The 27,844-nt window shown below is 37.8% G+C and overlaps 1 protein-coding gene across 2 annotated transcripts in view; it reads left to right on the forward strand.

The window, feature by feature from the left end:
- Window positions 1-27,844, forward strand: part of ece2a (endothelin converting enzyme 2a) — a 101,658-nt gene that overhangs the window by 11,316 nt on the left and 62,498 nt on the right. For both annotated transcript variants that reach the window (XM_067453285.1, XM_067453286.1), the window contains exon 3: window positions 27,035-27,318. In XM_067453285.1, coding sequence (XP_067309386.1) covers window positions 27,035-27,318 — 284 coding nt within the window. The remainder of the gene's footprint in view (window positions 1-27,034; window positions 27,319-27,844) is intronic.

The raw sequence follows: 27,844 nt of genomic DNA on the forward strand, positions 1-27,844 counted from the left end.
AGACAGAAGTGGCTTCCTCCGTGGAGTCCTCCCATGAACACCATTCTTGGCCAGTGTTTTACTTATAGTCGATGTATGCACAGAGATACTGGACTGTGCCAGTGATTTAGCAGTCTACACTCTAAGGTTCTTTTTTACCTCCCTGAGTATTCTGCAATGAACTCTTGTTGTCATTTTTGAGGGACGGCCACTCCTTTGGAGAGAAGCAACAGTGCCAAGCTCTCTCCATTTGTAGACAATTTTTCTAACTGTAGATTGATGAACATCCAAACTTTTAGAGATGGTTTTGTAACCTTTCCAAGCTTTATACAAATCAATAATTCTTGAATCCAGGTCTTCAGAGAGCTCTTTTGAGTGAGCCATGGTGCACATCAGACAATGCTTCTCAACAAGACACAAATCTTTCTAGGTGTGTGTTTTATAGTGAGCAGGGCAGCTTTAAGCCACTCTTCAGTGATTAGACACCCCTGACTTAAATTGTTTGGTAAAAATTGGTATTAATTGCTCTAAAAGTCTCCTTAGGCATAAGGTTCAGTTACTTATTCCTTCCCCTTCTGTCATTGTTTGCTTGTTATCCTCAATAAAAATATGAAAACCCATAAATGTTTGGGTGGTTTTAGTTAATGCAGACCCTGTTTTTTCATTTGTGTCATTTTGACAAAGATCAGATCACATTTGATGGTGATTTTATGCAGATATGTGAGAAATTCAAAAGGTTTCAGATACTTTTTCATGCCACTGTATATATACAGCTGGATTGTCATATATATATATATATATATATATATATATATATATATATATATATATATATATATATATATATATATATATATATATATATATATATATATATATATATATATATATATATATAATGTGTGAGTGTGTCTGTCTGGAATACATAAATAAATAAATATAATATATACACTATATGCCTTTCTCCACTGACATTCTGAGCATTTCTAAGGATGCTGATTGTTAGAAGGCAGTTGTCTGACTTTGAGATGGCGAATGGGAACATGGTTTGTGGCACATTAGCAACACATTATTAGCTGTTTGATAAAGTAGTCAAGCAAAAGGATAAGCTCATTAATTACCCGTGTGTGTCTAATGTTGTAGAGAGCAATACATAAAATGCATTACTGTTCTGATACTTTAGATGAGTTGATCGAGTGGATTTCTATGCATGTGTGAGTTGTGGAGGCAGGGCTCATTTGCATATTCATGAATTCGTAAATACTAAATGAAGTGAGAGAATTAGTTATATTAAAGCTATTTTGAGACATGAATAAAAAAAAATCCACTGGAATTTGTTTTTAACTCTTTCATGCATGGTGTCCACTACTGTTGATATTTGGAAGCCATTTTGAACCATTAAAGTTTTAGTACCATGTCCCAACCACAAAGGGTGAACCCCCAAAAGTGTCTACGATTTCATTTAATTATTGTCTTTGTGTCTCTTTGTTTTTTCGTGGTATTGCATCATACACTTAAAATGGTGAAGGGAAGAGGAGTAGCTCAGGAATAAGTGTTAAATCCTTTTATTCTCAGAAAACAAGACTGGAACAAAAATATTTGTCTGCTAAACGAGATGTTAGAAATACATCAATAATATTTTTTTTTCTATGACAGAAAATATATCTGTCCACTCCAGTGGACGTTATGCGCCAAAGGGTACATTGTGCATATCGGGCCTATATTTATATTACACATTATTTTGTATGTTTTAATGTAATGTTTCATACAGTGCAAGTAGGCGTTGACCATTTAATTTTACTTAACATTGTTTTATTTATCTGATATATGATATTGGTTTACTTATGCCGTTTTTGACTACTTGAGCTCAACCGAAAGGCAGTTGTGTCGAACTTGATCTATTGTAAAATTGAGGTGTTCAGTTTTATTTTGATTTTAGAAAATAAACATGTGATTGCTCTCCTCACAAATCAACCGTTGTGTTTTTTTTTACTAGCGTCTGTTGAGGACTAGTGCATATTTGAGCTAACATTCAGTACTGTTAAAATCATATACTCTGAAGACCTTTTACTCAAGTGGAATTGGAATTGGTAACTTGTAACTTCTAATGGAATGGAATCCTATTTACTCTAGGTATCTCTATTTTTACTCAAGTATGGTTTTCAGGTAATTTTCTCAGCACTCGATTCATCACATATGCACTCGTACTCCCATAATGGTCCAACTGTACACTTATGTTTTCTCCCTTGGGTTAATTTGTATAAACTTATATGCACTCTTTGTGTGTTTTTTATGTGCTGAAGCCTTTCATTTTCCCAGCACATAATCACACAGCACTCGTCTCAACCTGTGAGTCAGGCATTAGTTCTTTCTAAGGAATCTCTGGATGCGTTTGTGGTTATTCTTAGCTCTCGGACTGCTGGATTTTCATAAGTTGTCGGCTGAGAGAAGTTTGTCATTGGTTCAGATTTGATATTGGCTTCAGATGGTGGTTAAGATGGATGGGGGACTCTGATCTTGGGTCAGTATTAGTTTTACTTCCACTTCATTGTAGAACCGGGCAAATCCTGAATTCTGACTCTTGAGTGGTGCAGTGCGAGTCGTAACTATGGCAACCAGGGATTCTGCAGAGAAGTTTCTCATCTCTGAAATACTTTTCCCACCTACACTGTACCAGAGCCAGGGCCCAATTTAAACCCATTCCATGTTTTCCACCATTTCTTGCCGGGAAATTAGATGTTGCCCTGCACTTGATGGTCTTAAACAAAGAACCACTAAACATCAGTGACAAGAGGGCAGGATAATGATGATGTCACCAAGAACATTTTTCAAAACAGCAGAGGCTTAGTCTGTCTAGACTGATGTGGTAAACCTAGATCAGCCCCAGTATAATCAACAGACAAAGCTGTCTAGACTGATCATGCCTGATTATCACAATGCAATGCACCATATGCCTTAATTTGACGGTCGGTCACTTTATTCATATTTTTTCCACATTGCATTGTCCAGTTAAGTTATTTAAAATGTTCTCTATTTTTAAATCAATTTAATCCACCTTAGCTAAAAAATAAAATAAAGAATGTACTAAAAAGCCTTATGGACTGACCCTAAACTTTTTTAAGTCTATTTATGTACATTACATATTCATTTATGTAAATGTGACATTGATTGATATTAATTTATTTTAATTTAATATATTTTAATAAAAAAAGATGCCATTAAATGCCCACGCTGAGCTGGTAAAATGAAGTAATATATAAATTAATTGTTAAAATCATTTAATATAATAAGTATATATTTATGTTCCTAAAAAGGATGAATGATGGATGAAAGGATGAAAGAAAATAAATCTATTTGAACTGTGAGCAGTTTACACAGTAATATAGTCAGTTATATCGTTCATAGTCCGGAAGCTACACAATGTTCCTTCCCTGAAGTGTGCATGTGTTCTCTGGAGGTGCATTTGAGGGCCAGATGGCGTTTGTCCACAGGAAGTGAGTTGTGTCTGTCGACTCCTGACACATCTCGGCTCTGACTTACAGACAAGACAATCTCTCGACAGCAGCAGTACTAATATGTGTGGGAATTAGTGTTATTTATCCCATCTCGCACTCCCATCTCGCTGTGTGTCAATCTAGATGTGAAACGGGTGTGTGAATCCTCAAGTGCTTCTGTCACGACTGACTCTTGTCTTGTGACTGTTTAGCGCATGAGCTGAGTGTGATTTTGAGCCGAAAATTCCTCCTGCACCATTTTGCAAAGCAAGAACACTATTTTTTTGTATACATACAAAAAATACGCCATGTTTAATGTTTATGTTCATAAATGGATATTTTTGATCAAAACACTGAATACAGTTCTAATTTCACTCTGCATTGAACAGTTTTGTACAATAAATCTCTTCATTAGTGCAATATATTTATAAATATTTGACTACATTGTTTACTTTTGTACTATGTTTAATATTTGTCGTACATAATATTATTTGTGTTTGTTGTATAATTCTGGCACTAAGGGAAGCACTTCAAAATGTATTTGTATGTGAGTATTGACAATAAAGGCATTCTATTCTATTCTTTAATTTTTTCTTCTTCATTATGCAATACTGTCGCTATCATATTAACACTGTGACTGAAGTAGAAATATTTTACCAGCATCATCAGAACACAGCGCTCACATGACGGTTCAGTGCCCCATGTCTTCCTCATACGCTCCTCACCTCTGAGGTGTCATGTAAGCTCATATCAGCTGTTTACTTGTCAATGTCCGAACACACAGGAACAGTTTGTTCCTTTTGACCAGACGACGGGGGAATGACGGTGTTCATGAGTGTGTACGTGAGTGTGTGCATGCTCATTATGATGTACTGGGTTGGAGGTAATGAGAATGTCTCTTCCAGCTATAGAGGTTAGTTGGAGGCCATTACAAAGCAGCTTATGCCGTTGGTGTCATGATGCTGTAATGAAACTCATTTTGAAGAAATTCAACTGCGCAGTAAGCGATTTCTGTTAAGCGCTGTTGATGCTTGAAATCACCAAATCTTGATGCCTCCACCCCCACCTTTTACGTACACACTATGCAACACAGGCAACGACTAGTGGAATATACTGTGCCTGCCACCCGAGGGTATGATGTCATCAATAAGTGAAAGCAATTTGTGTCTATGATGATTTAGGTCGAATGTCTAATTTATTTATCTCCTCTACTCTTTAGAAGGTAAAGTAATCCCTCCTATAAAAAAACTAAAACAAAACAGTTTTTATGAACAGCTTTAATAATTAGTCCAAATAACTAATATATTACAAATGTCATAAGATTAAAGGGATAGTTTACCCAAAAATGTAAATTCTACGCCACAACCATTCACTACCATTGTATTGTTTTCCTACTATGGTAGTGAATGGTTGTACTATCTACTATCTACTCATTTTTTCCAAATATCTTATTTTGTGTTCAGCAGAACAAAGAAAGTCATACAGGTTTTGAACAACCTGAGGGTAAGTAAATGATGACAGAATTTTCATTTTTGGTTGAACTATCCCTTTAAGGGTTTAAAGAAAAAACATATATTAGAAGTATGATATCTCACTTTTCAGACACACTTTGAGAGCCGATGCTTGAAATGGGCGGTGGAGGAGGTTTAGATATTTCAGGCGTATAATAATAATAATGCAAAAGAACAAACAAGCAAAGATGACACATGAGTATATACAAGCAAAAGACATCATATAGTAATGGAAATAAACTGACTGTTTTCAGGCCTTCCCACTCCTTTAAGGGTTAGTTCACGACAATTTTTTTTAACTAAAACTGAAAGGCATTAATAAAATTAATGACTTACCCTAATGTCGCTTCACACCCGTAAGACCCCTTTTGTCTTCCGAACACAGTTTAGATATTTTATATTTAGTCCAAGAGTGTATCCAAGTGTATGCACATTATACTTTGTTTTCAATCCTCATATACAGATTCAAACGGTTATGAATCAGCATATTGCTTCATGATTCGGATCGCCGGTATCACGTGATTTCAGCTGTTTGGCAGTTTCACACGTGATCTGAATCATGAATCAATATGCTGATTCATAACCGTTTGAATCTGTATATAAGGATTGAAAACAAAGTATAGTGTGCATACACTTAGATACGCTGTCAGACTAAATATAAAATATCTTAAACTGTGTTCTGAAGATGAACGGAGCTCTTGAGGGTGTGGAACAACATTAGGGTGAGTCATTAATGACATCAATTTCATCTTTGGGTGAACTAACCGTTTAAGGTCTCTCCAGCACCTTGTTTTTCACTTCCATGAAATATGACCAATAAGAGTGTTTACTAATGTTGCACCCCTATCGACAAAAGGACGCTTTCTTTTTAATTCATGAAATGCAACCCATATTTGCTCATAAAATGTATATGCATTATAAATCACTGAGTAGGTTTAGGTTTCGGTTTAGGGCTGGGGTGGGTGTAGTTGTTAATAAAAATTTTTTTTTTTGCTAAATCGAAATATGACAAATGGTGGTAAAAAGTCCACACATGCTTTGAAACGAACACGCATTTTGATTGCTAACGGCAGCTAGAGGCACATGACTTTTAAAACGTAAATAAAGTCATAATAAGGTGCTTGGAAAAACAACCTATAGAGAATTTATTTTTAATTTTTTAGAGGACAGTCTGCTCTCCAATGCTGTAAAGCTTCTCTGATATTAACACGCATACCTTGCCTGATTTGAACTCTTCTTTTCAAATATTCCCCTTGTCTTTTCCTTTCTATGTTCTCGTCGTCTGCTAATGTCTGTCTTGTGCACTGAGCGCTCTCCTCCATTCTTCATGAGTGGACACGCCCCTCACTGCTGATTGGCTACAAGTGTGTTTAGGTACTCAGTACAAACCACTTTTCAACAGTGATTTTCAAAAATCGCTTACTGCACCTTTAAGATAGAAGATATTGATTTTTAGTGTCTGTCTGTCTATCTGTCTACCTGTCATTCTAAAGAGATATCTGTGTTTCATTATTTATTTTGTTTGCCTCTCTATGAAGGTACAAATTATATTGTTATGTAATGTTATTACACTATCTATCGATCTATATGTAAACCATTTATCGACCTTTTATAACCTTTTTCTGTATATAAACCTTTTAATATTTTTTTTCCAAAACTTTTAAAGAAGGTTAAACTATCCCTCTATGTTTCTGATTCTGTCTGCCTGTCTGTCCGTCCGTCCGTCCGTCCGTCCGTCTGTCTTAAGTGTTGAATTTAGATAATTTCTGTACATTTGATTCCTATTCACAATGTATTTAAATAGTTTTTCTGTCTGTTTGACTGCCTTGTCTATCAGTCTGTCTTCTCCTTTCTCCTAGAACCGCTGCGGTTGTCTTAAAGCGTGTGTTCTCTGTACATATAATCCAATTTTAATGACAATGAGAGAGAGGAGGAGGACCCCTGCTGCCGTTATGTAATCCTGTTCAGCATGCACCTTTCTCCGCCAGCAACTTTCTATCACCTTCTAACAAATGATGGAGTCTCTTTGTCACTCTCGCTGGCTTTATTTTCCCCTTTTTTATTTGTTTTTCTTTTATAAAGGCTGTGTATGATCGCCCCTCTTTAACAATACAGTTAATTAGCAAAGCAGCAGCTGCCTTCCCTAATAAGACATACTTTACATATATACACACAAAAGTGGGGCCAATATGTGGGCATGGCATGCTTTCATCAGCATGTGAATGTGTCTGTGTGCTCACACACAGAGCTTTGTCTGTCGTGAGCGGATCGGGAATGATCTGTTTCTAAGCAACAGTCGCATCGGTAGAGTTTTGGTTCCTCTGCCCTACTTTGTACCGCTGCAACCTCTCCAGCAGATTCATGTTGTTCCCAGGTCTCTCTGCATTAACACTTAAAACATTATTACATTTTAATGAAGTTTAAAACGGTGCTTGTTACTTTATTAGCAGGTTTGGAATCAAATACTTATATGCACAACAGATGGCTAATTTTACAGGTTTAACAATACACTGGAGCTGAAGTTAATCAATGCTGTTTGTTACCTTAAAATTACACACACACACACACAAAGTAGTGTTTCCATGTTTTATGGGGACTTTCCATATGGATTTTATACCGTACAAACCGTATTTTCTATCCCCATACACTGCCACTGCCCCTAAACCTACCCATCACAGGAAACATTCTGCATTTTTACTTTCTCAAAAAACTCCTTTTGTATGATTTGTAAGATGTTTTCCTCATGGGCGACCAAAAAATGTCCGCACAAGGACAAGGATTTCGGATATTGCCATCTTTGTGGGGAGGACATTTTGTCCCCATAACGTAGGGATTACCAGCACACACACACACACACACACACACACACACACACACACACACACACACACACACACACACACACACACACACACACACACACACACACACAGAGAGACCAGTTAAAGGGTTAGTTCACACACATATGAAAATTCTGTCTTTAATTACTCGCCTTCATATCATTCCAAACCCGTAAGACCTTCGTTCATCTTCAGAACACGAATTAAGATATTTTTGATGAAATCCGAGAGCTCTCTTGCCTCTCCATAGACAGCAGTTTAATTAACATTTTCATGGCCCACAAAGGTAGTAAACGTCGCTAAAATTGTCAGTGTCTCCAGTGGTTCAACATTAATTTTATGAAGTGACAAGAATTCTCTTTGTGCACAAAAACAAACAAAAATAACAACTTTATTCAACAGTTTTGTTCTAGCCTGTGTCAGTCTCTTACGGGTATGTGTCTTTTTTTTTTGTTGCATACTCCGACCAAAAGGATTTTAATGCACCTAACATTGCAATTTTGGCTTCTTAGCTCATAATTAAGAACTACCCAGGGATATTTGAGCACATCAAAACACCAGAACCTGTGTTATACCCAGGGTCATTAAAATAATGGATTCCAGACTCAAGGCAACATTGTTAGGGGTAAACCCCACAAAAATATTTAGAAAATACATTTATTTTTTTAAATCACTTTTTCAAATATTGATTTTACATTTTATAAATGTAACTTGATGTCTCTTTGACCTCCCTCTGGTAATGGATCCATCCTGCTGTGTGAAACGTGTTTTAGCATTTTTGGTTGAATTAAAATGCTGGATATTCTTGACAGTCAGCTCAAATAGATGTGCTGACTCAGTCAGTCATTCTGCTGAGATATCAGGTGCAGAGGTCATTGGCTTTGACCTTTGCCGAGTCACAAAGCAAAGAACTGGATTTGGATTGAAGTAGAGAGGAATTTGGATCAGACAGAAAACCTTTGAACCTCTCAACTACTGTGTGACTCAAATAGGATGGTGTCATGCTAAATCCAAGGGCCTATTAAAAATGTAACCCTCTTAAACCTCTAAACAAGAGGGATGATGGGCGATTATGATATTGTTTTTTTTAAATTAGAAATCCTGAAATGGATTCTTCCTTAACCATCAAAATATGAATGTCTTTTAAACAGAACATTGCAATATTACTAAAGCTGCAAATAGTAAAATCAATGGTAAAAAGTAACATTTTGGGATTTTTTTTAAGCTTACATTTAGCAAAGTAACTAATCAGCTTCTAAGTCAGCATAACGTATGCTAGTAACCACAGAAACAAATGAAATTAATATAAAAAATGTATTATGTTTTATAATTTATTTTTAATTAATATTTTACATATTGTGCTTGTGAGTTTACATACCCCTTCCAGAATATGCTTTATCTTTACAAAACAAGACTGATCATAAAAATAATGTTATTATCTGTAAACGTTTGAAGAGGATGATTTGTTTTTTTTTGCTGAAAGATCATATATTTTTAGTATTGCCCTATAAGTCCTATAAGATATTTTCATGTTTCCCAGAAGACAAAATACAATGTAAAGTTCACCCCGATCCTTCAACTCAAAGTTAACATCCCCTCTTAATGCATGTGAACTTCAACCAATCTTCACATAAACCCAATATAGTAAAGTGTGTTGTATGTATGTATGTATGTATGTATGTATGTATGTATGATGATTCTGTCTCTGCCAATACCATCCCTCTCTGAATGAATTAGATGTCAGTAAATTTTGCCACACTAAGTTTATTTTGTGCATATTATTTTCACAATAAGTAAGAAATTTTACTAGTTAAAACATTTGTTTCAATATTTCCATGTTAGGATAAATCTTTTCAATATGTAACATCAGTATGTAACATCACTAACCAAAGGAGAAAAAAAGATGCTGCATTAATTATGTAAAATATTTTTTTTTATTGTGTTGAACTAAAAATATTTGTTGCAGAAGTTAAAGCGTTATTTTTAATATCCCTAATTCTATTCTATTACACCACACTATCCGCATTGCAGTACAGTTATGATCATATTTATGTAATCAGCTCTCAGCATTTTGACCTGGCATTACAAACTCCTGTCCCTTGAAGTCCCGAGGGGGTGAAAAGCTATCATGAATATGAGCATGACACACACACACTAACACCAATCACCAGGGGGGGTTGACTTTGCTAGATATGTCCAAAAAGCCACAAGGGGTCTGATTTTTCTGGACTATGTTTTAACTTTTTAGAATTCAACAAAGCAGAGTTTCACTGACTTTGCAGAAGATTTGGGGTTTAGACCACAAACATATCTTCTAAGTTTTGGAGTGATACTTTATGGAGTTTGGACTTCATCTTTTGTGGGTGTACAGTGAAGTGTGTGGGGTGTTAGACAGCGGAGTGGTAGATTTGATGTCTGTTGAGTTCAGAATAAAAGTAACTCAGCTGCTTTCCTGTGGGAGTTCAGAGGCTGCCAGAGTCCTCTGCCCTTTTCAAAAAGACAAGCAGAGGCACAGAAAAAACACCCTCCTTCCCCCCTCGCCCACATGCACGTAGCTTGTCTTATACCCTGTCTCCTTAACATACTATACTTTGAAATCCAACAGATGGACGGAGATGTGCCTTTCAATTCCAAATCCTCTGCTATTTTTCTGCACATGCAACAGTATAATCAACTCTGCAACCTTCTCTCACTCTCTTAAGCGAATGCCAGAGTAAGTTTGAACAGGCTGTTGCTCTATCACGTCGTCCTCTGCTCACCTTTAGCTCCAGACAGCTCAGGCTTGTTTTTTTTTAAATGTTTGTAGAACAGGAAGGTGTTTGTCAGCTCTGATCCCACACTATGTAGTTTACAGACACACCCACTAATTAGGGAATCATTTTAACAAATGAACAAAAAATGAAAGCATGCTGGTACAGCAGTAATCGGTGTCCATCGATTATCTCTTTCTATTGCTGTGTATGTGATTTCTTTGCATGACAATAACTACATCTGTGCAGTGTAAAATAGGAGTAAATCAGAAGTATTGACAAATCAAATAAGACAAATACTTCATATTGTCTTTCAATATTCAATACGTTTTATCTCTGTCCCACTCACTCATACACTCAGATATTATCTAAATTAAATGTTAATGCATGGAAGACTTCCAGAGACTAATTTAAGATCACGATTAAACATATCCAGAAAATATTGTCTTGTCCTTTCATCTGTAGCCCCTCAGTCCCAGCAAAGCTAGTTAGACTTAAAGGTTTAGTTTATAAGGATCTATTGACAGAAATGCCATATAATATTCATAACTATGTTTTCAGCGGAGTATAAAGACCTTATATAATGTACTTATTTTAGAATGAGCCATTTCTATCTCCATAGAATTTCTATCTCCCTTATCACCATTTTGCGCTGTCATGTTTCTACAGTAGCCCTAAACAGACAAACTTCAGAGCAGTAGTCACTTTCTGCTCTCTCCGATGACAATATTTTTATCCTGTGTCCGCCACCGTAGCTTCTCCATGTGCTCTGAAAGGGAGGGGGTGCAATTCACAACCTCACCACTAGATGCCACTAAAAACCACACACTGCACATTTAACTAAAACTGTAAAATTTTCAGTAAACGTGGTAGAACGGTTAATAAGGCTGTAAAGAAACCAGTAGTGTTGAGGTTTAGCTCAAAAATCATAGAGCTCAATTCCAAAAAAGCGGAGTGGAAAGTTCTGTGCATGATCTACTGATGACGCACAAATCAAAGAACAGACGCAGCTGGATAATTTCTATAATGACCAACTACAAGTTAGCATCAGTTTTTTTGTGTGTGTGCAGTAAATAATGGACACCTGTAAATTGCCTAGTGCAAACCTTATTTATAACCTGATTCATTTAAATACTCCCATAAATTTTCATCTGAAAGAGAAGCTCCTACAAATGCATATGCAATAAGGTCAGCCACAAAAATCACCCTACCCACGCCCTTTCAGCGCTAAAGACTAAGTGTGTATTTAGTAAATACTGACAGTAGTTTTTTAACGGCAAAACAAGATTTGCTACGGTTGCTTTACCGTGGCAAACTACCAGAACACCCTAGCAACCACCCGGTATACGCTAGCAACTGACTAGCAACACCCTAGGAGCCACCCAGAATACCTTAGCAACTGCCTAGCAACTACCTAGCAGCGCCCTAGCAACCACCTAAAACACCCTAGCAACCGCCTAGCAACCAACCAGAATACCTTAGCAACTGCCTCAACACACCTTAGCAACAGGGCCCCGAGTTTTGCCACGGCAAGCACCACTCACAATTTCTTCAGGAATTGTACATTCTAGTTTAATTATTACAATATCTTTAACGGTCTTATTTCTTGTGTGCGCATAGAGAAAGAACCAGAAAAGACTGTACGTGTGCTTTATGAATTCTGAGCCAGGAGAAGGCATTAAGAATAAGATTAAGTTGAGATGTTTGTGTGTGTGTGTGTGTGTGTCTGGGGCAGAGATGAAACATTACATCATCATATCAGGTCAAGAGAGATGCTGTACTGAGTGGCACGCAGACCAGCTGCTCTCGCTCCCTCTTTCTCTCACTACATGAGTGGTATGTTCAAAATCCTTCCAAACTTAAATGGCATTTGTCTGTTAATGTCATAGTAATTGTCTCGTAGCTTTAACAATTTCTAACCAAAGGTATTGTAGTCTTCCTAACCATACCATATGTGACAGAAATGATTAATACTTTAAGGCATCTTTACACAGCAAACGCGGCACAGAAACCGATTCTGAAACGGCATAAAATCACAAAAATGTGCATTTACACAGACCGTTTAATCCTTCTCTGAAGCGGCATAAATGCATTTACACAGGAATTAAAATCGCAGGTAACAATGCGTTGAACATTATTTAAAACTACAGTTTTAACAAAGTGTTATTAATTCATTTAAAACAAATAATGAAATGTATAAAAATAGGCCTAAAATAAAAAGACGGAATTTTAAATAATTTTGTTCTGCTTGCTATATAGCGCTTTTGATGTTTGTCATAATTCTGTAGGCCTACTGTAATTCTGCAATTCTTCTATTGTAGGCTACGGTATAGTTATTTTATATTTCTTAATAAAATTGTGCCTGATTGACAATGCTATAAAGAAAGTAGGCCTATACATTATTACGGGTAGATTACAAGGATTAAAAGTGGTCCAAAGTTTTTTAAAAGAAACAGAAAGTCCTTTTAGAGCAGTCACACCATGTTCAGGGGCGTCGCATCCGTGGGGGATACACCCACTCTTTTCCCGGTAACCGGTTTCAACACTCGCTCTTTTTCGGCAGTTTTTCCACAGTTTTCCACAAACGCCATACTGCAGTCGCTCCTCCGTTTCTCTGTCCGTGTCCGCTCTATGTCTGCTCTCGCTGTGGCTGCTTCCCCTCAATTTACATAATAGATATGTTTATAGCTTAATGCTCTTTAAGTATGTTGTTGCATTGTGAGCCCATAGACTGTAAAAGTGGTCAGGAATGTAATATTTCCCCATAACAAAGTTTAGTTCTCAGCTCGTATAACATGAGCTCGAATGTTTGACAATTCTGTTTAATTGTGAACAGAAAAACGTTACACACGTCAATCCATTACCGACGATTTTTTTTCGCTTCTTCTTTATTAAATAGGCCTATAGCTAGGCTATTTAATTAAAAAATAACGTTATAGGCTAGTATTTAAACATAGCCTAACTATGACATTATAGGCTACGTTTTCTTTAACCCTTTGTCCAACGAAATTAAGTGCCGGCGCATTTTGTTCCATTATGACAGCGGGAACAACTCATTCTGTAATTTTTTGCCATATGCTACAGATAGCAGGTGCAATACATAATTATACACTATAAACTTTCTACTTTTATGTCACAATGACAACAAAGGCCGTGGATTCTGGGAACATATTGTTTACGCACTTCAACATTTCCAAACGCTGTCTTAATTATTTTTTTTTTATTAATAACATTTTTTTATTAATACATTTTTTTTATTAAACGGAAAGTTTTTAAGTTCAAAAGCATTTCTAAATTCAGTTATTATTTCCAAAAAGCGAAATTTCAAGCCAAAATAATGAAGTTATTTTCTATGATAGCATGGCTATCACCATGCTGCAAATTAAATTTAGCCCTTCTCTCGCAGTTAGGCTAGGCCTACAACCCGACTGGGGAACGGTAGCCTAATAAGCTAAATGTTCTAAATAAATATGCACATAGCCTAATAATAATGATAATTAAAAATACACAACTTTAAATAAACTCAAATATTCTACAATGTTGCCTACAGACAAATTAAAATACCATAAATGATTGAGTAGGCTAAGTAAAGGCTGCACAAGGGAAAAATCCAAACTTCAGTCTATTTTAACGACATGTAGGACAGCAGATTGAATATATCAGAAAATATAAAATCTAATATAAAATATCGTTCTCTCAAAGAGATTATTTTTGGAACATAATACTGGGTTTCTGAGGGGAAATGTTGCAGTGCGTTGATCTGCCAGTCTCTTCAAAGGAAGATTACAAACGGCGAACACTAGTGGTTAGCTTGACGATGTGAGTACAGAAATCTTTTATTTTAATTCCTAGATGGTTTGTCTCTAGCTGCTTTTTGATTCTCGCGCCTAGTGAGCTGGCTGACAGGCGGTTGTCACGACAATGATGTAGTTTAAGGCGGACAAGTTCGCGTTCATTTACACTGAATCAAAACCATGTCGCCTTTAATTCTAGGGGCTGAGGTGGGTCAGACCTGGCATATTTTAAGTCTGCTTTAATGCGGCATTGCGTCTTTACACAGAGTTTTGAGCAGACACAGACCTGCTTTAGAGCCGCCTTAACTCGGCTGTGTAAAGATGCCTTAAGTCGAGGATAGGCCTACTTGAGGAATATATATAAAAGTGCTGCTTTTGTTAGTGATTTATTAATAAACAAGTGAAAGATCTTATGTTTTATGAGTCATAATTGTTTTGTTTTTCTTTTATAAATTAATAAGCTGCATTAAATCTTTGTTCTTTATTTGTAATAGTTAAGAAGGAGTGTTTCAATTTGTAATGCTATTTTTGTTAATTTAAAAAAATAAAATGTATAAATTAAATTTTTATGTATGATTTATATTTATTATTAACAATGTTATATAGTATATGTTCGATTATGATGTATTTCAATATTTTTGTAAATATTATATTATTATATTTACATGATTTACGAAATGTTGAAAAAAGAACTAGCAGTGAATTCTTTGGGTAAAATAACCTCTGCACTGCTCATTTTAGCAGCTGACTCGAACCAATCAACTGGAATCGGTAGTTTGGCCACCAAAGAGTGTGCATTCTGTTACATAAGCAGCCATTGTCAGAGCAGAGAGGATTCTGAGAGAGCCCCTCTGGCAGGACACTGGCTGAATTCAGACTAGAACTAGTATACTACTCATACTTTTTACCATATAGTTCTATGACAGAAATAGTTTGAGTAGTATGCTAGAGCTAGAATGCAGTTCTGAAGGGCTAATGGGAAATACAGATATATTGACTAGTCAGGGAACACAGCAGTGGCGTAAGTGGCATAAATGTTCATGCAAACTTCCTCACAATAAGGTCATAATGAAGTTAAGGAGGTCTGAAGTGTCCTCTACACCTTCTTTTTATCCTTCCACCCCTCTGTCTCTCTCTCTGTGTGTACAGATTGTGGTGAGTAAGCTCTTTAATCTCTCTGTCCTGCTCTCATTTTCTCCTGCCGTGAGTCGCCTGCTAACATCCCCTCCAGCTAAACTGTGTGTGTGTGTGTGTGTGTTTAGAAAAGCTCCTCAAGTCTCATCAGGAATTCACCTAGAGTTATCTCTGCACCAAACACACACTTTCTCTCAACACTCACAAAGATGATTCATATCACTTTACACAACTGGGGACATCCTCTCCCTTACAAACACTCACACACACATACTATGCGGTGATCCCCGCTCAAGAGATAGAGATATTAACACATGCTTGAGAATACACGTAAAGGCTCCCTTGTGTTCTTGTGAAAGCTTGTATGTGAGAAGTCTATGAGTGTGTGTGTGAGAGCACAGACTGCAGCCTGGCAGGAGGGTGATTGGAAATGTCGCTTTGGCTGCTACACCTCTTTGTTCCCTTTTTCTTTGGGTGAGTTCAAGCATTTCTATGTCCTGCTCACTTTATTTTGGGTCATTTTTGTATTACCTTGATAACATCGCAGAGAATTGCACGTTTATAGCTCTTTAGATTGTTGTATCAAATGAAACTTTTGTGTCAGTTAGCTTCTTTGTGTCTTAAACTCAAGTTTATTTCAACTTTATCGCTTTGTAAAACAAACACACTTGTAAATATGTTTTTAGGATCATGTGATCCCACGTAAAATATTAAATGACCTGGTTCACATGATCAAATGTAATTTATTCTAAAATAACATTGCATTCTAAGTACATAGACATTAATATCCCACTTTTCTGGGATGGCTTTCCCCAAGATTTGAGTGTTTCTGTGGGAATTTCCCCCATTCATCCAGTAGGTAAGGCTCTAATGTTGGACGAGAAATTCTGGCACGCGATCACCATTCCTGTTCAACCCAAAGGTGTTTGACGGGGTTTAGGTAAGGGCTTTGTGCCGGACAATCAGGTTCCTCCAAACCAAACTCATCTAACCATGTCTTTTGTACACTGGTAGTCATGCTGGAATAGAAAAGGGCCTTTCCCAAACTGTTCTCACAAAGTTGGAAGCATAGCATTGTCCAAAATGTCTTGGAATGCTGAAGCTTTTGGATTTCCCTTCACTGGAAGTAAGGGGCCAAGCCCAATCCCTGAAAAACAACCCCACAGCATAATCCCCCCTCCACCAAACTTTACATTTGGCACAATGCAGTCAGCCAAGTACTGTTCTCCTGGCAACCGCCAAAATCAGACTCATCCACCCAGAGAAGTGTGATTTCTCACTTTACGGAACACGTTTCCATTGCTCCCGAATTCTAGTGACGGTGTACTTTACACCACTCCATCCGAAGCTTGGCATTAGCATACTCGGTGATGTGAGTTTTGCACGCAGCTGCTCGTCCATGGAAACCCATTCCATGAAGCTCCCACCACAAAGTTTTTGTATTGATATTAATGTCACTCAGTGACCCTGCTCTGTGACTTTGTGATCTTTATTCCACTCCATTCCACTTTATGGCTTTATGGCTGAGTTGCTGCTGTTTTTAAACACTTCCAGTTTCCAATAATGCCATTACAGTTGACCATGGAATATTTAGCAGGTATGAAATTTCCCAAACTGACTTGAAAATGTGGTATCCTATCATCCTATACCACACTTCACCATTATAATTCATTGAGCTCTTTAGAACAACCCTTTTTTAAACGGATGTTCGTAAATGCAGACTGCATGGCTTGGTACTTGATGTTATAAACCTGTGGCAATAGGTCTGATGAAAACTCCTGTCAATAATCCTGTCTTAATTCAATAATGAAGAGGTGCTTCTCAATGCATCTTTGTTGAATTATAAATATATTTCATTAATGTGTGTTTAAAGACAACAATATTAATATAGGCCTACATTCTTTCATATATATTGTATATGGTTATTGGTATGTTTTTGCAATGCAGAGAGAGAGAGAGAGAGAGAGAGAGAGAGAGAGAGACAAGTTTGTCCTTAGTCTGTGGACTGATGACGCCACTCTGAATCAAAGTACAAACCTGCCAGATGTTCCATATGTTGTAATTATTAGGATCACAACATGTAATTATTCACTTAAAGGGGGGGTGAAACACTCAGTTTCAGTCAATCTCATGTCAATCTTGAGTACCTATAGAGTAGTATTGCATCCTTCATATCTCCGAAAAGTCTTTAGTTTTATTATATTTATAAAAGAACTATAGGCTGTACCGAGTCTTTCCGGAAAGAAACCGAGCGCCTGGAGGAGTACCGTGAGGGCGGAGCTAAAGAATGACGACCTCAAGCGTGGAGAAACCCATGGCTATTGATCTCAGCTAATAGATATGATCCAGAATCAAATCTGAGGCTGAAATAAATTGAACAGGAGAAACAGCAACAGCAGGACGTCCGTCTCTGTGGTATGTACTGTATTTAGTGGCCTGTCAACATTTGTGTGTCTTTACTCACAGTTTATGAGGACATGATTCGGTTTATGGACTATTGTATGCGACTAAACCTTAGCAGTAGCAAGCAAACCGGTTTTGCACGTCAGACTAGTGTAACGTTATACAAACAATGGAGTAATGCTAGCACATTTGAATGACGAAGCACGTGATCGTGCCGTTTACTGATGTTTACTCATGCGACGATAGCCAACAACAGACATTTGAAGCAGTTTCAGTCACCGGCTGCTTCCAAAGCAGGACCGAACCTTTATCGCTGGGACTGTTCCGTCAAAAACACACTTCTTTGGTATGATTTGGTGAAGTCCTGTGACAGCTGTGGCCGTGGAAATCCACTTTGCGACGTGACTGAAGCGATGTTGCAAAGCTTCCCGTCATTTCTGTGTTCAAATCGGTTCAAATGCAGCGCTGCCTTCCCGGAATGCTGTGCTGAAGCGTTGAAGTTGCTTGATGTCACCCATAGGAATAAAGTGCAGCGCGGCGCGGAGTGTTTATGGGCGTGCATTTCCTCTCTCGCTCTAGTCACGTGCGCGCTCACCCTACCGGGAGAGGAGCCCGTACGGGACCTTCCGCTCTAGTAACGTCAAGCGGACCCATACTCGAAAAAAACTCTCCGAAACATGTGAGAAACCGGAAGGGGTATTTCTGACATAGAGAATACTCTATCAAACGTCCAACATTAGTTTTTGAAACTTTGTCTATGTTTAAGATGGGAATCCAAGTCTTTAACAGTGTAAAAAGCTCAGTATGCATGAAACAGCATTTCAGCGCCCCTTTAACATGCTAATTGTTTCTGCTTAAATGAATACATTGTTAGCTAACTGCATGATTTGTATTATGTTAGAACTGTACTTTCTGAAGTATAGACATTACTTTGCCTCTGATAACAGTTACCAATTGTAATGTAGAAACATGCATTTTCTGTAAAACTCTTTTAAAGCAATATTTATTGTGAGAAGCGCTATTGAAATAAATGTGAGTATGTGAATGAACTACAGCTTTGATCTCTGATGAAACTTTTCGCTCTTACAGTTGCATTGATTGTCTTGTTGCAAAAAAAAACTATGCAATGTTGTCTGTGTAACAGTAAAAGTTACATCTTAGTTCATTAGAGATGTTTTTTAGTGGTTGAATGGCACATTAGAGAATATTTCAGATGGGGTGTGACTGATGATGTCCTGTGTGTGTGACTGAGATAAACAGACACATCACTGCTTGTAGTGGAAAGAACATGTTTATAGCCGTAAACACAGTGACACACGTGCTCGCCGCTTCTCTCGTCCTACACGTTTGTACTCTCGTGACCTAATTATGGCACTGCTGATGATGGTTATTTTTTCCCCTCTCTCTGTTCCTGTGTGTTCTTGTGTATCTGCTATTCCCAGCATGCTTTGGGAAGCTGGTAAACAAAGCCCTGTGGGAGTCGGTCTGCTGCGCTTTATCTCACATCACCAAGGCAACAGAGCCGCTCCCTCCGTGAAGCTGACATTTCCGGGAACTGTATGAGAATGAGTGTGTGTGCAGGAGTGTCTTAACATCAAGGCGAAAACGTGTGGAGGTTTACCAGGAAAGATGCATGTTCAGAACACGAATATCAGAAACAGTAACAGATTCGCAGGAAAGTGATGTTAATTTATCTTAGAAAACATTTGCCCTCTCATTTAGATTCTGATATGTATATCTTCATGCATTTCTGTTTTGACTTCAATAGGTTTTTTTGTGCAGTGTAGGTATCTAGAATTGTGATTCTCAATTGGATTTGCTTCAAGATTCACATTTACACTGGACATACAGTGGCAATCCAACATGATATTATTATTGTTTATCATACAAAAAAAAGTATATATATTTTTTTAATGACCATGACCTGTGGAGTCTCAGCTATATGTAAAATGATTAGGTTTAATTTTAAAGCTACACTGTGTGATATTTTCTCCCATCTAGTGGTGTAAAGGTATATGACAATCCAGTGAATATTACATTAGTTTCTGTTCCTCTCAATTCCGATTTCGTTTGAACTCCTACGGTGGCCGATTTAGTCCAAGATTAAAATGGCTTCCAGTTCGACCTCGTTCATGACTGTCATCGAGTGTTAAAACGCGAAAGGGAAGCTTGAATTTACGGGTATGTCCCTCTTTGGCTAATGTACTTTCAAGATGGAGGGGCAACATTGCGACCAGCATTCGAACCCCTCACCCGTATGTAATTTCAATGGCATATTATAAACTTATGAGAACACTTTATTACTGAAAGAAGTAAATATACATTAATGAACACGTATATTTTTGAAAGAACTAAGTGTTTTTAGCTAAGAATAAACTAAAAAAGTTACACAGTGTAGCTTTAAAATTGAAGTGTAATTTAAACCTGCAAACCCATATTAAATGTATTTTGGGTCTTGATTCCAAAGATATTGTTCCTGTGTGCAGTTTTTATAGTTGTGGTTAGTCTTCCTGTCCCTCTTATTTGCCGCTACACAACTACCACTTTAATGCTTCAAAAAGATCATAAAGAGATTGCAAAACTAATCCATATTTGAGCAGTTTAGTTAAATATTTTCTGAATAGACACAAATGCTTTATATGATGAACAGATTTTAAGCATTTATTCACATATAAACATTAATCAGCAAACATAAACAGAAGCTCAATGGAACATGCTTGACTCGCGAGAACAAACCACTTACTGAAGCTCAAAAGTGCTGCGTAACAGCAGAATGAACCTCATTGGTTCTTGCGGAAGCTCAAACGTGCTGCGTAACACGAGAATGAACCTCATTGGTTCTTGCGGAAGCTCAAACGTGCTGCGTAACACCAGAATGAATCTCATTGGTTCTTGCTGAAGCTCAAATGTGCTGCGTAACACGAGAATTAACCTCATTGGTTCTTGCGGAAGCTCAAACGTGCTGCGTAACACCAGAATGAATCTCATTGGTTCTTGCTGAAGCTCAAACGTGCTGCGTAACACCAGAATGAATCTCATTGGTTCTTGCTGAAGCTCAAATGTGCTGCGTAACACGAGAATTAACCTCATTGGTTCTTGCGGAAGCTCAAACGTGCTGCGTAACACCAGAATGAATCTCATTGGTTCTTGCTGAAGCTCAAACGTGCTGCGTAACACCAGAATGAATCTCATTGGTTCTTGCTGAAGCTCAAATGTGCTGCGTAACACGAGAATTAACCTCATTGGTTCTTGCGGAAGCTCAAACGTTTTCCGTAACACGGGAATGAACCTCATTGGTTCTTGCTGAAGCTCAAACGCGTTGCATAACACTAGAATGAACCTCATTGGTTCTTGCGGAAGATCAAACGTGCTGCGTAACACACGAGAATGAATCTCATTGGTTCTTGTGGCAACTCATATGTGCGGAACAGAGTCTTATCTAGTTAAAACATTGGTCAGTTTTAAAAAAAAAGTGTGTGTGAAGCGTTGAAGTCGCTTGATGTCACCCATAGTAATAAAGTGGAGCACGGCGCAGAGTGTATATGGGCGTGCATTTCCTCTCTCACTCTACTCTGCGGCGTGCCGCGGATTACGTAATTACATCGGAAAGGACACGCTAGGTAGGCGGATGTACCACCCCAGGCAAACATGCGAAGACGAATACCAATGTTCTTTACCAAAAAAAAAAAACATCTCCAACTTCAAATTCATCCGACATCGTTGTTTTCCCTTTCTTTGCTAAAGGGCGTTTGTATTAGTCTTCGCACGTGCACTTTGTAAACACAGGAGTGGTACTTCTGCCTATGGAGAAAAATCCTGCAATGTTTTCCTTAAAAAACTTAATTTCTTTTTGCCCTAAGAAAGAAAGACATGAACATCTTGGGTGAGATGGGAGTGAGTAAAATATCAGGACATTTTTATTTTGAAGTGAACTAATCCTTTAATGACAGAATTTCCTTTAACTATCCCTTGATAAGATCGTCAGTAGATTTCTCTTTTAATAATCGCCCAATCAGGCACTGTGGTAATTGTCAAGTCATTTTAAAATAATGGCCCAGAAAAGTCTAACTTACATCACAGTTTTATTTTGAGAGTCCTAGTTATGTCTTATTCTGCTGGTGTTGTGTAATACATTGAAATGTCATGCTCCACTTGATATGACATCATGGTGCTAAATCATTTACACTATTACTGCAGCATTGGAGCATTATGGGAAATCATGGATGAGCCACTTTCATCATCTTAAGGATAAAATCTTCCACTGATCCTCAGTTACTGTATGGATGAGACTGGTTGGTTTTATGATATAGGCAGCATGTTCTAATTTTAAACATTCAGTTTCTAAAAAAGAGAAAAAAAGTTGGTGAAACTTGACTGGTGAAAGAAAATTGCTTTCTATTCCAGAGACATACTGCCTAGAGATCATGGTACGTTCTTGAGTCTCCAGGTCTTGTGATGTTTGTTCGACATGTCTCGTGACTGTCTGAGTTGTGGAATAATTTTATCCGTCTCTATGTGGAGAAGGAGAGAGAGCAGGGAATGAAGGAATGTTACGCGTGATATGCTAGACTAACTTAAGCGTTCTGTCCTGTTAGTGTCTCTGCTCTGGAAAATCACAGAACGGAAGCTCTGAAGAGGGGGATCCAGGCGCAGGCAGCGGTGGAAAAGGTCAGGGGCCATGTGTAGCTGGTGATGTCATGTAGAGAGTGGAAACGAGGACTGTTTATGAGCCGAGGGCAGTGGTTGACAGCTCAGGAACTCTCTCTCTCTCTCTCTCTCTCTCTCTCTCTCTCTCTCTCTCTCTCTCTCTCTCTCTCTCTCTCTCTCTCTCTCTCTCTCTCTCTCTCTCTCTCACTCTCACTCTCTCTCTCTCTCTCTCTCTCTCTCTCTCTCTCTCTCTCTCACTCACTCTCTCTCTCTCGCTCTCTCGCTCTCTCTCTCTCTCTCTCTCTCTCTCTCTCTCTCTCTCTCTCTCGCTCTCTCACTGTGTTTATCTCTCTTCTCTTTTCTTTCCTTCTGAACATTTACACAGTTGCAGTGACCTTATAAACCATCAACACGCATAAGGCAGGGTATATACTGTATTAATATCATCATAAACACCACACAAATGTCTGTCTCATATTCAAGCTTTTTGGGAAGCCATAATCATTGAAAAATATATTTATGTGTGTACTTTCTGTCTTTTGTATTTGCACAAACCGAATTGGAGAAATAATGACTGTTTTCAGTCAGGTTTCTTAAATAGAAAACCTTGCCCACCATTGGTGAAAAATCAGTCTAAAAGCCATGCCATTGGTTGAGCTTGTTATTCCAGTAGTGGTGCAGAAATGATACATTTCACCTTTGAGATTTGATAGGAGAAATTATTAACAAAAAATGTTTAAAGGGATAGTTCACACAAAAATGTTATCTGCTGACCTCCAGGGCATCTAAGATGTAGGTGTGTTTGTTTCTTCAGTACACAAATGAAGATTTTAAACTCCAACTGTTGCTCGTATAATGCAGGTCAATGGGGTGTAATTCTATGAGAGTAAAAACACATCGACATACAAATTCATATTAAACCCTGCGGCTCGTGACTATACATTGATGTCTTAAGAATCGAAACGATCAGTTTCTGCGAGAAACCAATCAGTATTTATGTTGTTTTTTTGCCTCATATTAGACGAATGTAATATTTCCGACGCCACTTCTGTCGAATAAGGTCAAAACCTGACGCGATCATGGATATATATATATAATATATAGTTATAAATTAATCAGAGCTTCCATTTTTGCATAGCTTTGAGAATCTCTTTCAGTTAATATTTATTTATTTAGGTTTGTTGTAGAAATTAAGAGTTGTTTTACTGAAGTGGACTTACTGGTTTTTATATGCTAAAAAAAACGTCTTTTTTTTCACTGGCCCACTTGCACAGAATGGTTTTGTAATGAGATCTGGAAGACGAGTGGCATCATGAGCAGGATAAATACTCTTTAAAGAGCTATAAATCGAATTTGAGATGCTTTGGTACGGTTTAAACGTACTGTTCGGTTCCTAAACGCCTTTTGTCCTGCTGAGATGACGGCATGCAAACTTCCAGATAACACTGAATCTGCACCAACTTTCCTGTGAAAAATGACTTCATAACTTTAGAAGAGAGAAGTGTTGACTACAGACTGAGAAAATGCCTTTGATTAAACACCCTCTGTAAGCACACATTAATTAGACTAACGAAGAAGGCGATAATTAAAGACGCTCTCGCCTCAGGAGCTGAGATGTCCAACCCCCGTGCCACAACAGGAAGTCACAACATGTGACTTCCTGTCACTCACACCTCTGGTTATATTCGGTGATTTTAAATCATCTGACAACTTTTTCTTCAAAAAGTCACACGGGTGGCACATTTTAATGTTAGAATGTTTTGATTATGAGAAAGTATATCACTTTCATGCAGCTTTATGACTTATTGGCCCGTTCTAAGCTAACTTGGGGTTTGTTTTTTTTGCAATGTCTTGCTTTTAAAATATTTAAAATGTTTTGCTTTCTGTTGCACTCTATCAGCTGTTTTTGAATGCAAGAATGCTGTAAGTTGAGAGTGACAACCACATTTTTTTGGGAGAGCGACTACTATATTTATCACTCCATGTCTGTGCAAAGTTGTCATGGGGATGGGGAAACATTGTGCTATCCATTGCAACGCAGCAAGCAACATTTTTGGAAACATTTTGGTTTAAGCAAATTTTCACAATATTAGCGTGGCAAACATATTTTGCTTATAAAAATGCTTATAAACATTCTCTGGACCATAATGTAGAAACTATGAAGGAAAGAGACTATGGAAAATTTTAAGAGAGTGAAGACGTACCATAATTACTCCAGTCATCAGTGTCACATGATCCTTCAAAAATCATTCTAATTTGCTGGTTTGCTTCTCATGAAACATTTCTTATTATTATCAATGTTAAAAACTGTTGTGCTGCTTAATATTCTTGTGAAAACTGTAATGCATTTGATAAAAAATTCAAAAGAACAGATTTTATTAAGTACTTTAATAATATTAATAATAAAAGTCTTTTGAAACATTACAGATTTCATTATTGACCACTTTAATGCATCTTTGCTGAATACAAGTATTATTTTATTATTATGCCTCTCTTTACAAGATGTAATATAAGTCTTGGGTGTCCCCAGAATGTGACTGTAAAGTTTCAGCTCAAAATACCCCACAGATCATTTACCACATGCCCATTTTTGTGTGGAAGCACCCTGTTTTTGTGTGTGTGTCTGCTGCCCCCCGCCCCCTTTCCAGAAGTGGGCTGTGCCTTTTAAAGCTTGTGTCTTGGATACTCCAGCAACAACAAAACAGTAAAAAACATGCATGGGTCTGTTTATAGAGGATGTGTTTTTGCATTCCACTGCTCTGCCTTTCCATTATTTTCGATTTAAATGTGCTAGATCAACCTTGTATTATTTTTCTCCCATTCAGGGCCATTAACATGTTAGTTCCTTTAACTTGAGCGCTGCTTTTTAGAATGCTGCGAATTCCTGCGCGAGACATTTACATACATTGATGCTGACTATAAAAAATGTAATGGATGTATTTTTACCATTATATAGGGTGGTTACGTACACACATTGCAGACACATTTATGTTCAATCACCATGTAAAAGTGAATTTGTATAATAGGCCCCCTTTAGCAAACGTTTGAATAGATATCCATCAATGAGCCATGTACATAAGAGCGTGAGATGTTTTAAAGTTTAGTTTTTATATCAAAACCCAAACAGACACATACATTGAATAAGCTGACTGTAAAGGTCTGCAGTGAAATCCATAGTTTGTCTCCTGTTTATCAAACCTTTTATATTAAAGTGGTGATGAATTGAGAAATCAACTTTTGATATATAAAGGTTATGGTAATATAAGATTACCCTGTAAATTTTATAGCTGAAAACATTTTTTTTAGTCAAAGAAAAGCTTTTATAGACACCAGGCCCAGAAAACGATCGTGTGCACATCTTTACGTCATCACGCCTCTCGAAACGCCTCTACAGCGCGTCTAATCCAGTAGCCCCGCCCACCAACTCATGGAGCTGTGAAGAAGATAGCAAGATATTGCATTATTCCTGGTTGTGGAAGAACAGTCGCTGCATAAGCTTCCTTCGGATCCTAATATTAAATGTGAGGTTGAACTTTATTTTTAATGAAGTGCCAGATCATGTGGGGAAGACGTTGTGCGTGTTCGCTTCATTTCACTGCGGGATCGTTTGTAAACAAATCTCAGGTCGATACTCGTTTTGGAGACGTTTGAGATTTAAACACAATGCAATTCTTCTATATTGGATCCAGCAGGAATGGTGCAACACACTTATGTGAGTAAAACGTGTTTTTATATGTAATAGTATTGCATTTTTATAGATTGTTTTGCTTATGTGTACGTGTCTAACAGAATATAACTTTAGCACGCTGGACAAAGGCATGTATGGGCCAGGGCTCGCAATGCCCAACGTCCTGGGGCTGTGTGTTTTCCAGATGAGCTACCAAAACGTAAACTCGTCGGCAGGCCGATGAATCTTATAATGTTCCTTTCTTGTTCGGCACTGTTATCTCTCTCTTGACTTGACATTTGACTTGACATTTGACTTGACATTTGCTCACGTGCGCGGTTCGCGCTTATATCAACCAATCGTGTGGGCTATGTAATAAAAAATAATAGTCCAATCAATCACAGGTGGATGATAAATAAATCATTGTGTTTGTTTGATAAAGAAGTTTACGAGCCCTGTGATTGAGAAAATCATTCCGGTTGCCGCTTTCAAAACAATCCCTCTCTCATGTGAACTGAACAGGGGAGCTGAAGCTCATTAAATATGCAAATCTTATCCAATCCTAGCCGTGGGCGTTTACTTCCAAGTCTCCAGTAAGGCACGCCCATCAAAACCCAGCGTTCAGGAGAGAGCCTCAAAACCAGTGTAGAAAATAGCCCATTACTTATTAGTTATGATGTTTTTGAATGTAAAAACCACACAAACATCATTAGTTGACCTCAGACAACAGTATAAAAAAAAAAAAAGCCAGTTTTAAGATACTTTAAGACATCATAAATATTCTCTTTCTCTCTCTCTCGCTCTCTTTTTCTCAGGTTGTGGTAACAGTGCTCTGAGCTACGATATGTACCAGGCCGGCTACACCTCCATCACTAACGTGGATTACTCCAGCGTTTGTGTGGAGAGCATGGCAGAGAGACACAAGGACTGCGCTCAGCTCAGCTGGTTGTGCATGGACGCCCGTCGACTGGCCTTCCCTGATGGTGCGTTTGATGTGGTTTTGGAGAAGGGAACTCTGGACGCCATGCTGGTAGAGGAGACCGACCCGTGGAAGGTCTCTGAGGAGGCGGCCCAACTGTTGCACCAGGTTCTCTTGGAGGTGAGGAAAAACGCTGAGTGTGACATTTCAACTTTGAGGGGCTTCAGCTACCTGAATTCTGGAAACTATTGGATTCAAGATAGATTAAGGTGAAAAATATAATTTAGAATGGAATAGAATTGTTCTGTCATACAGGTGGTCCTGACCTGAAATTACACCACTGGATGAGTCAAGCTCCTATTCTGTTCAAACAAAAAAGATTGAGCATATTTTTTTAGTTACATGCTTTGATTTTTACATCTCAGACTTGTATTTGCTTATGTTTAACATCCCTTACACCCCTCTAAACTGATGTTCGGGTAGGGACTAAGCAGAACCATCTTATTCTTCCCCTTTGAAACCTGGTTATTTGATTTCCCTTCGAGATCTAAGAGAATATTTATGAATAACTTCAGTTTCTTTACGCAGTGTGCTTGTCAGTTTCTTTTTGCAACACTTGATTCCAGAGCAGAGGAGACATTACTGAAAAGCAAATGAGGGAACTGTAACTCTCAATTGTTTTTACCTTTAGTAAAGAAAGCGCAAT

Source organism: Pseudorasbora parva, chromosome 9 (assembly GCF_024679245.1).
Source record: "Pseudorasbora parva isolate DD20220531a chromosome 9, ASM2467924v1, whole genome shotgun sequence".
Lineage (NCBI taxonomy): Eukaryota > Metazoa > Chordata > Actinopteri > Cypriniformes > Gobionidae > Pseudorasbora > Pseudorasbora parva.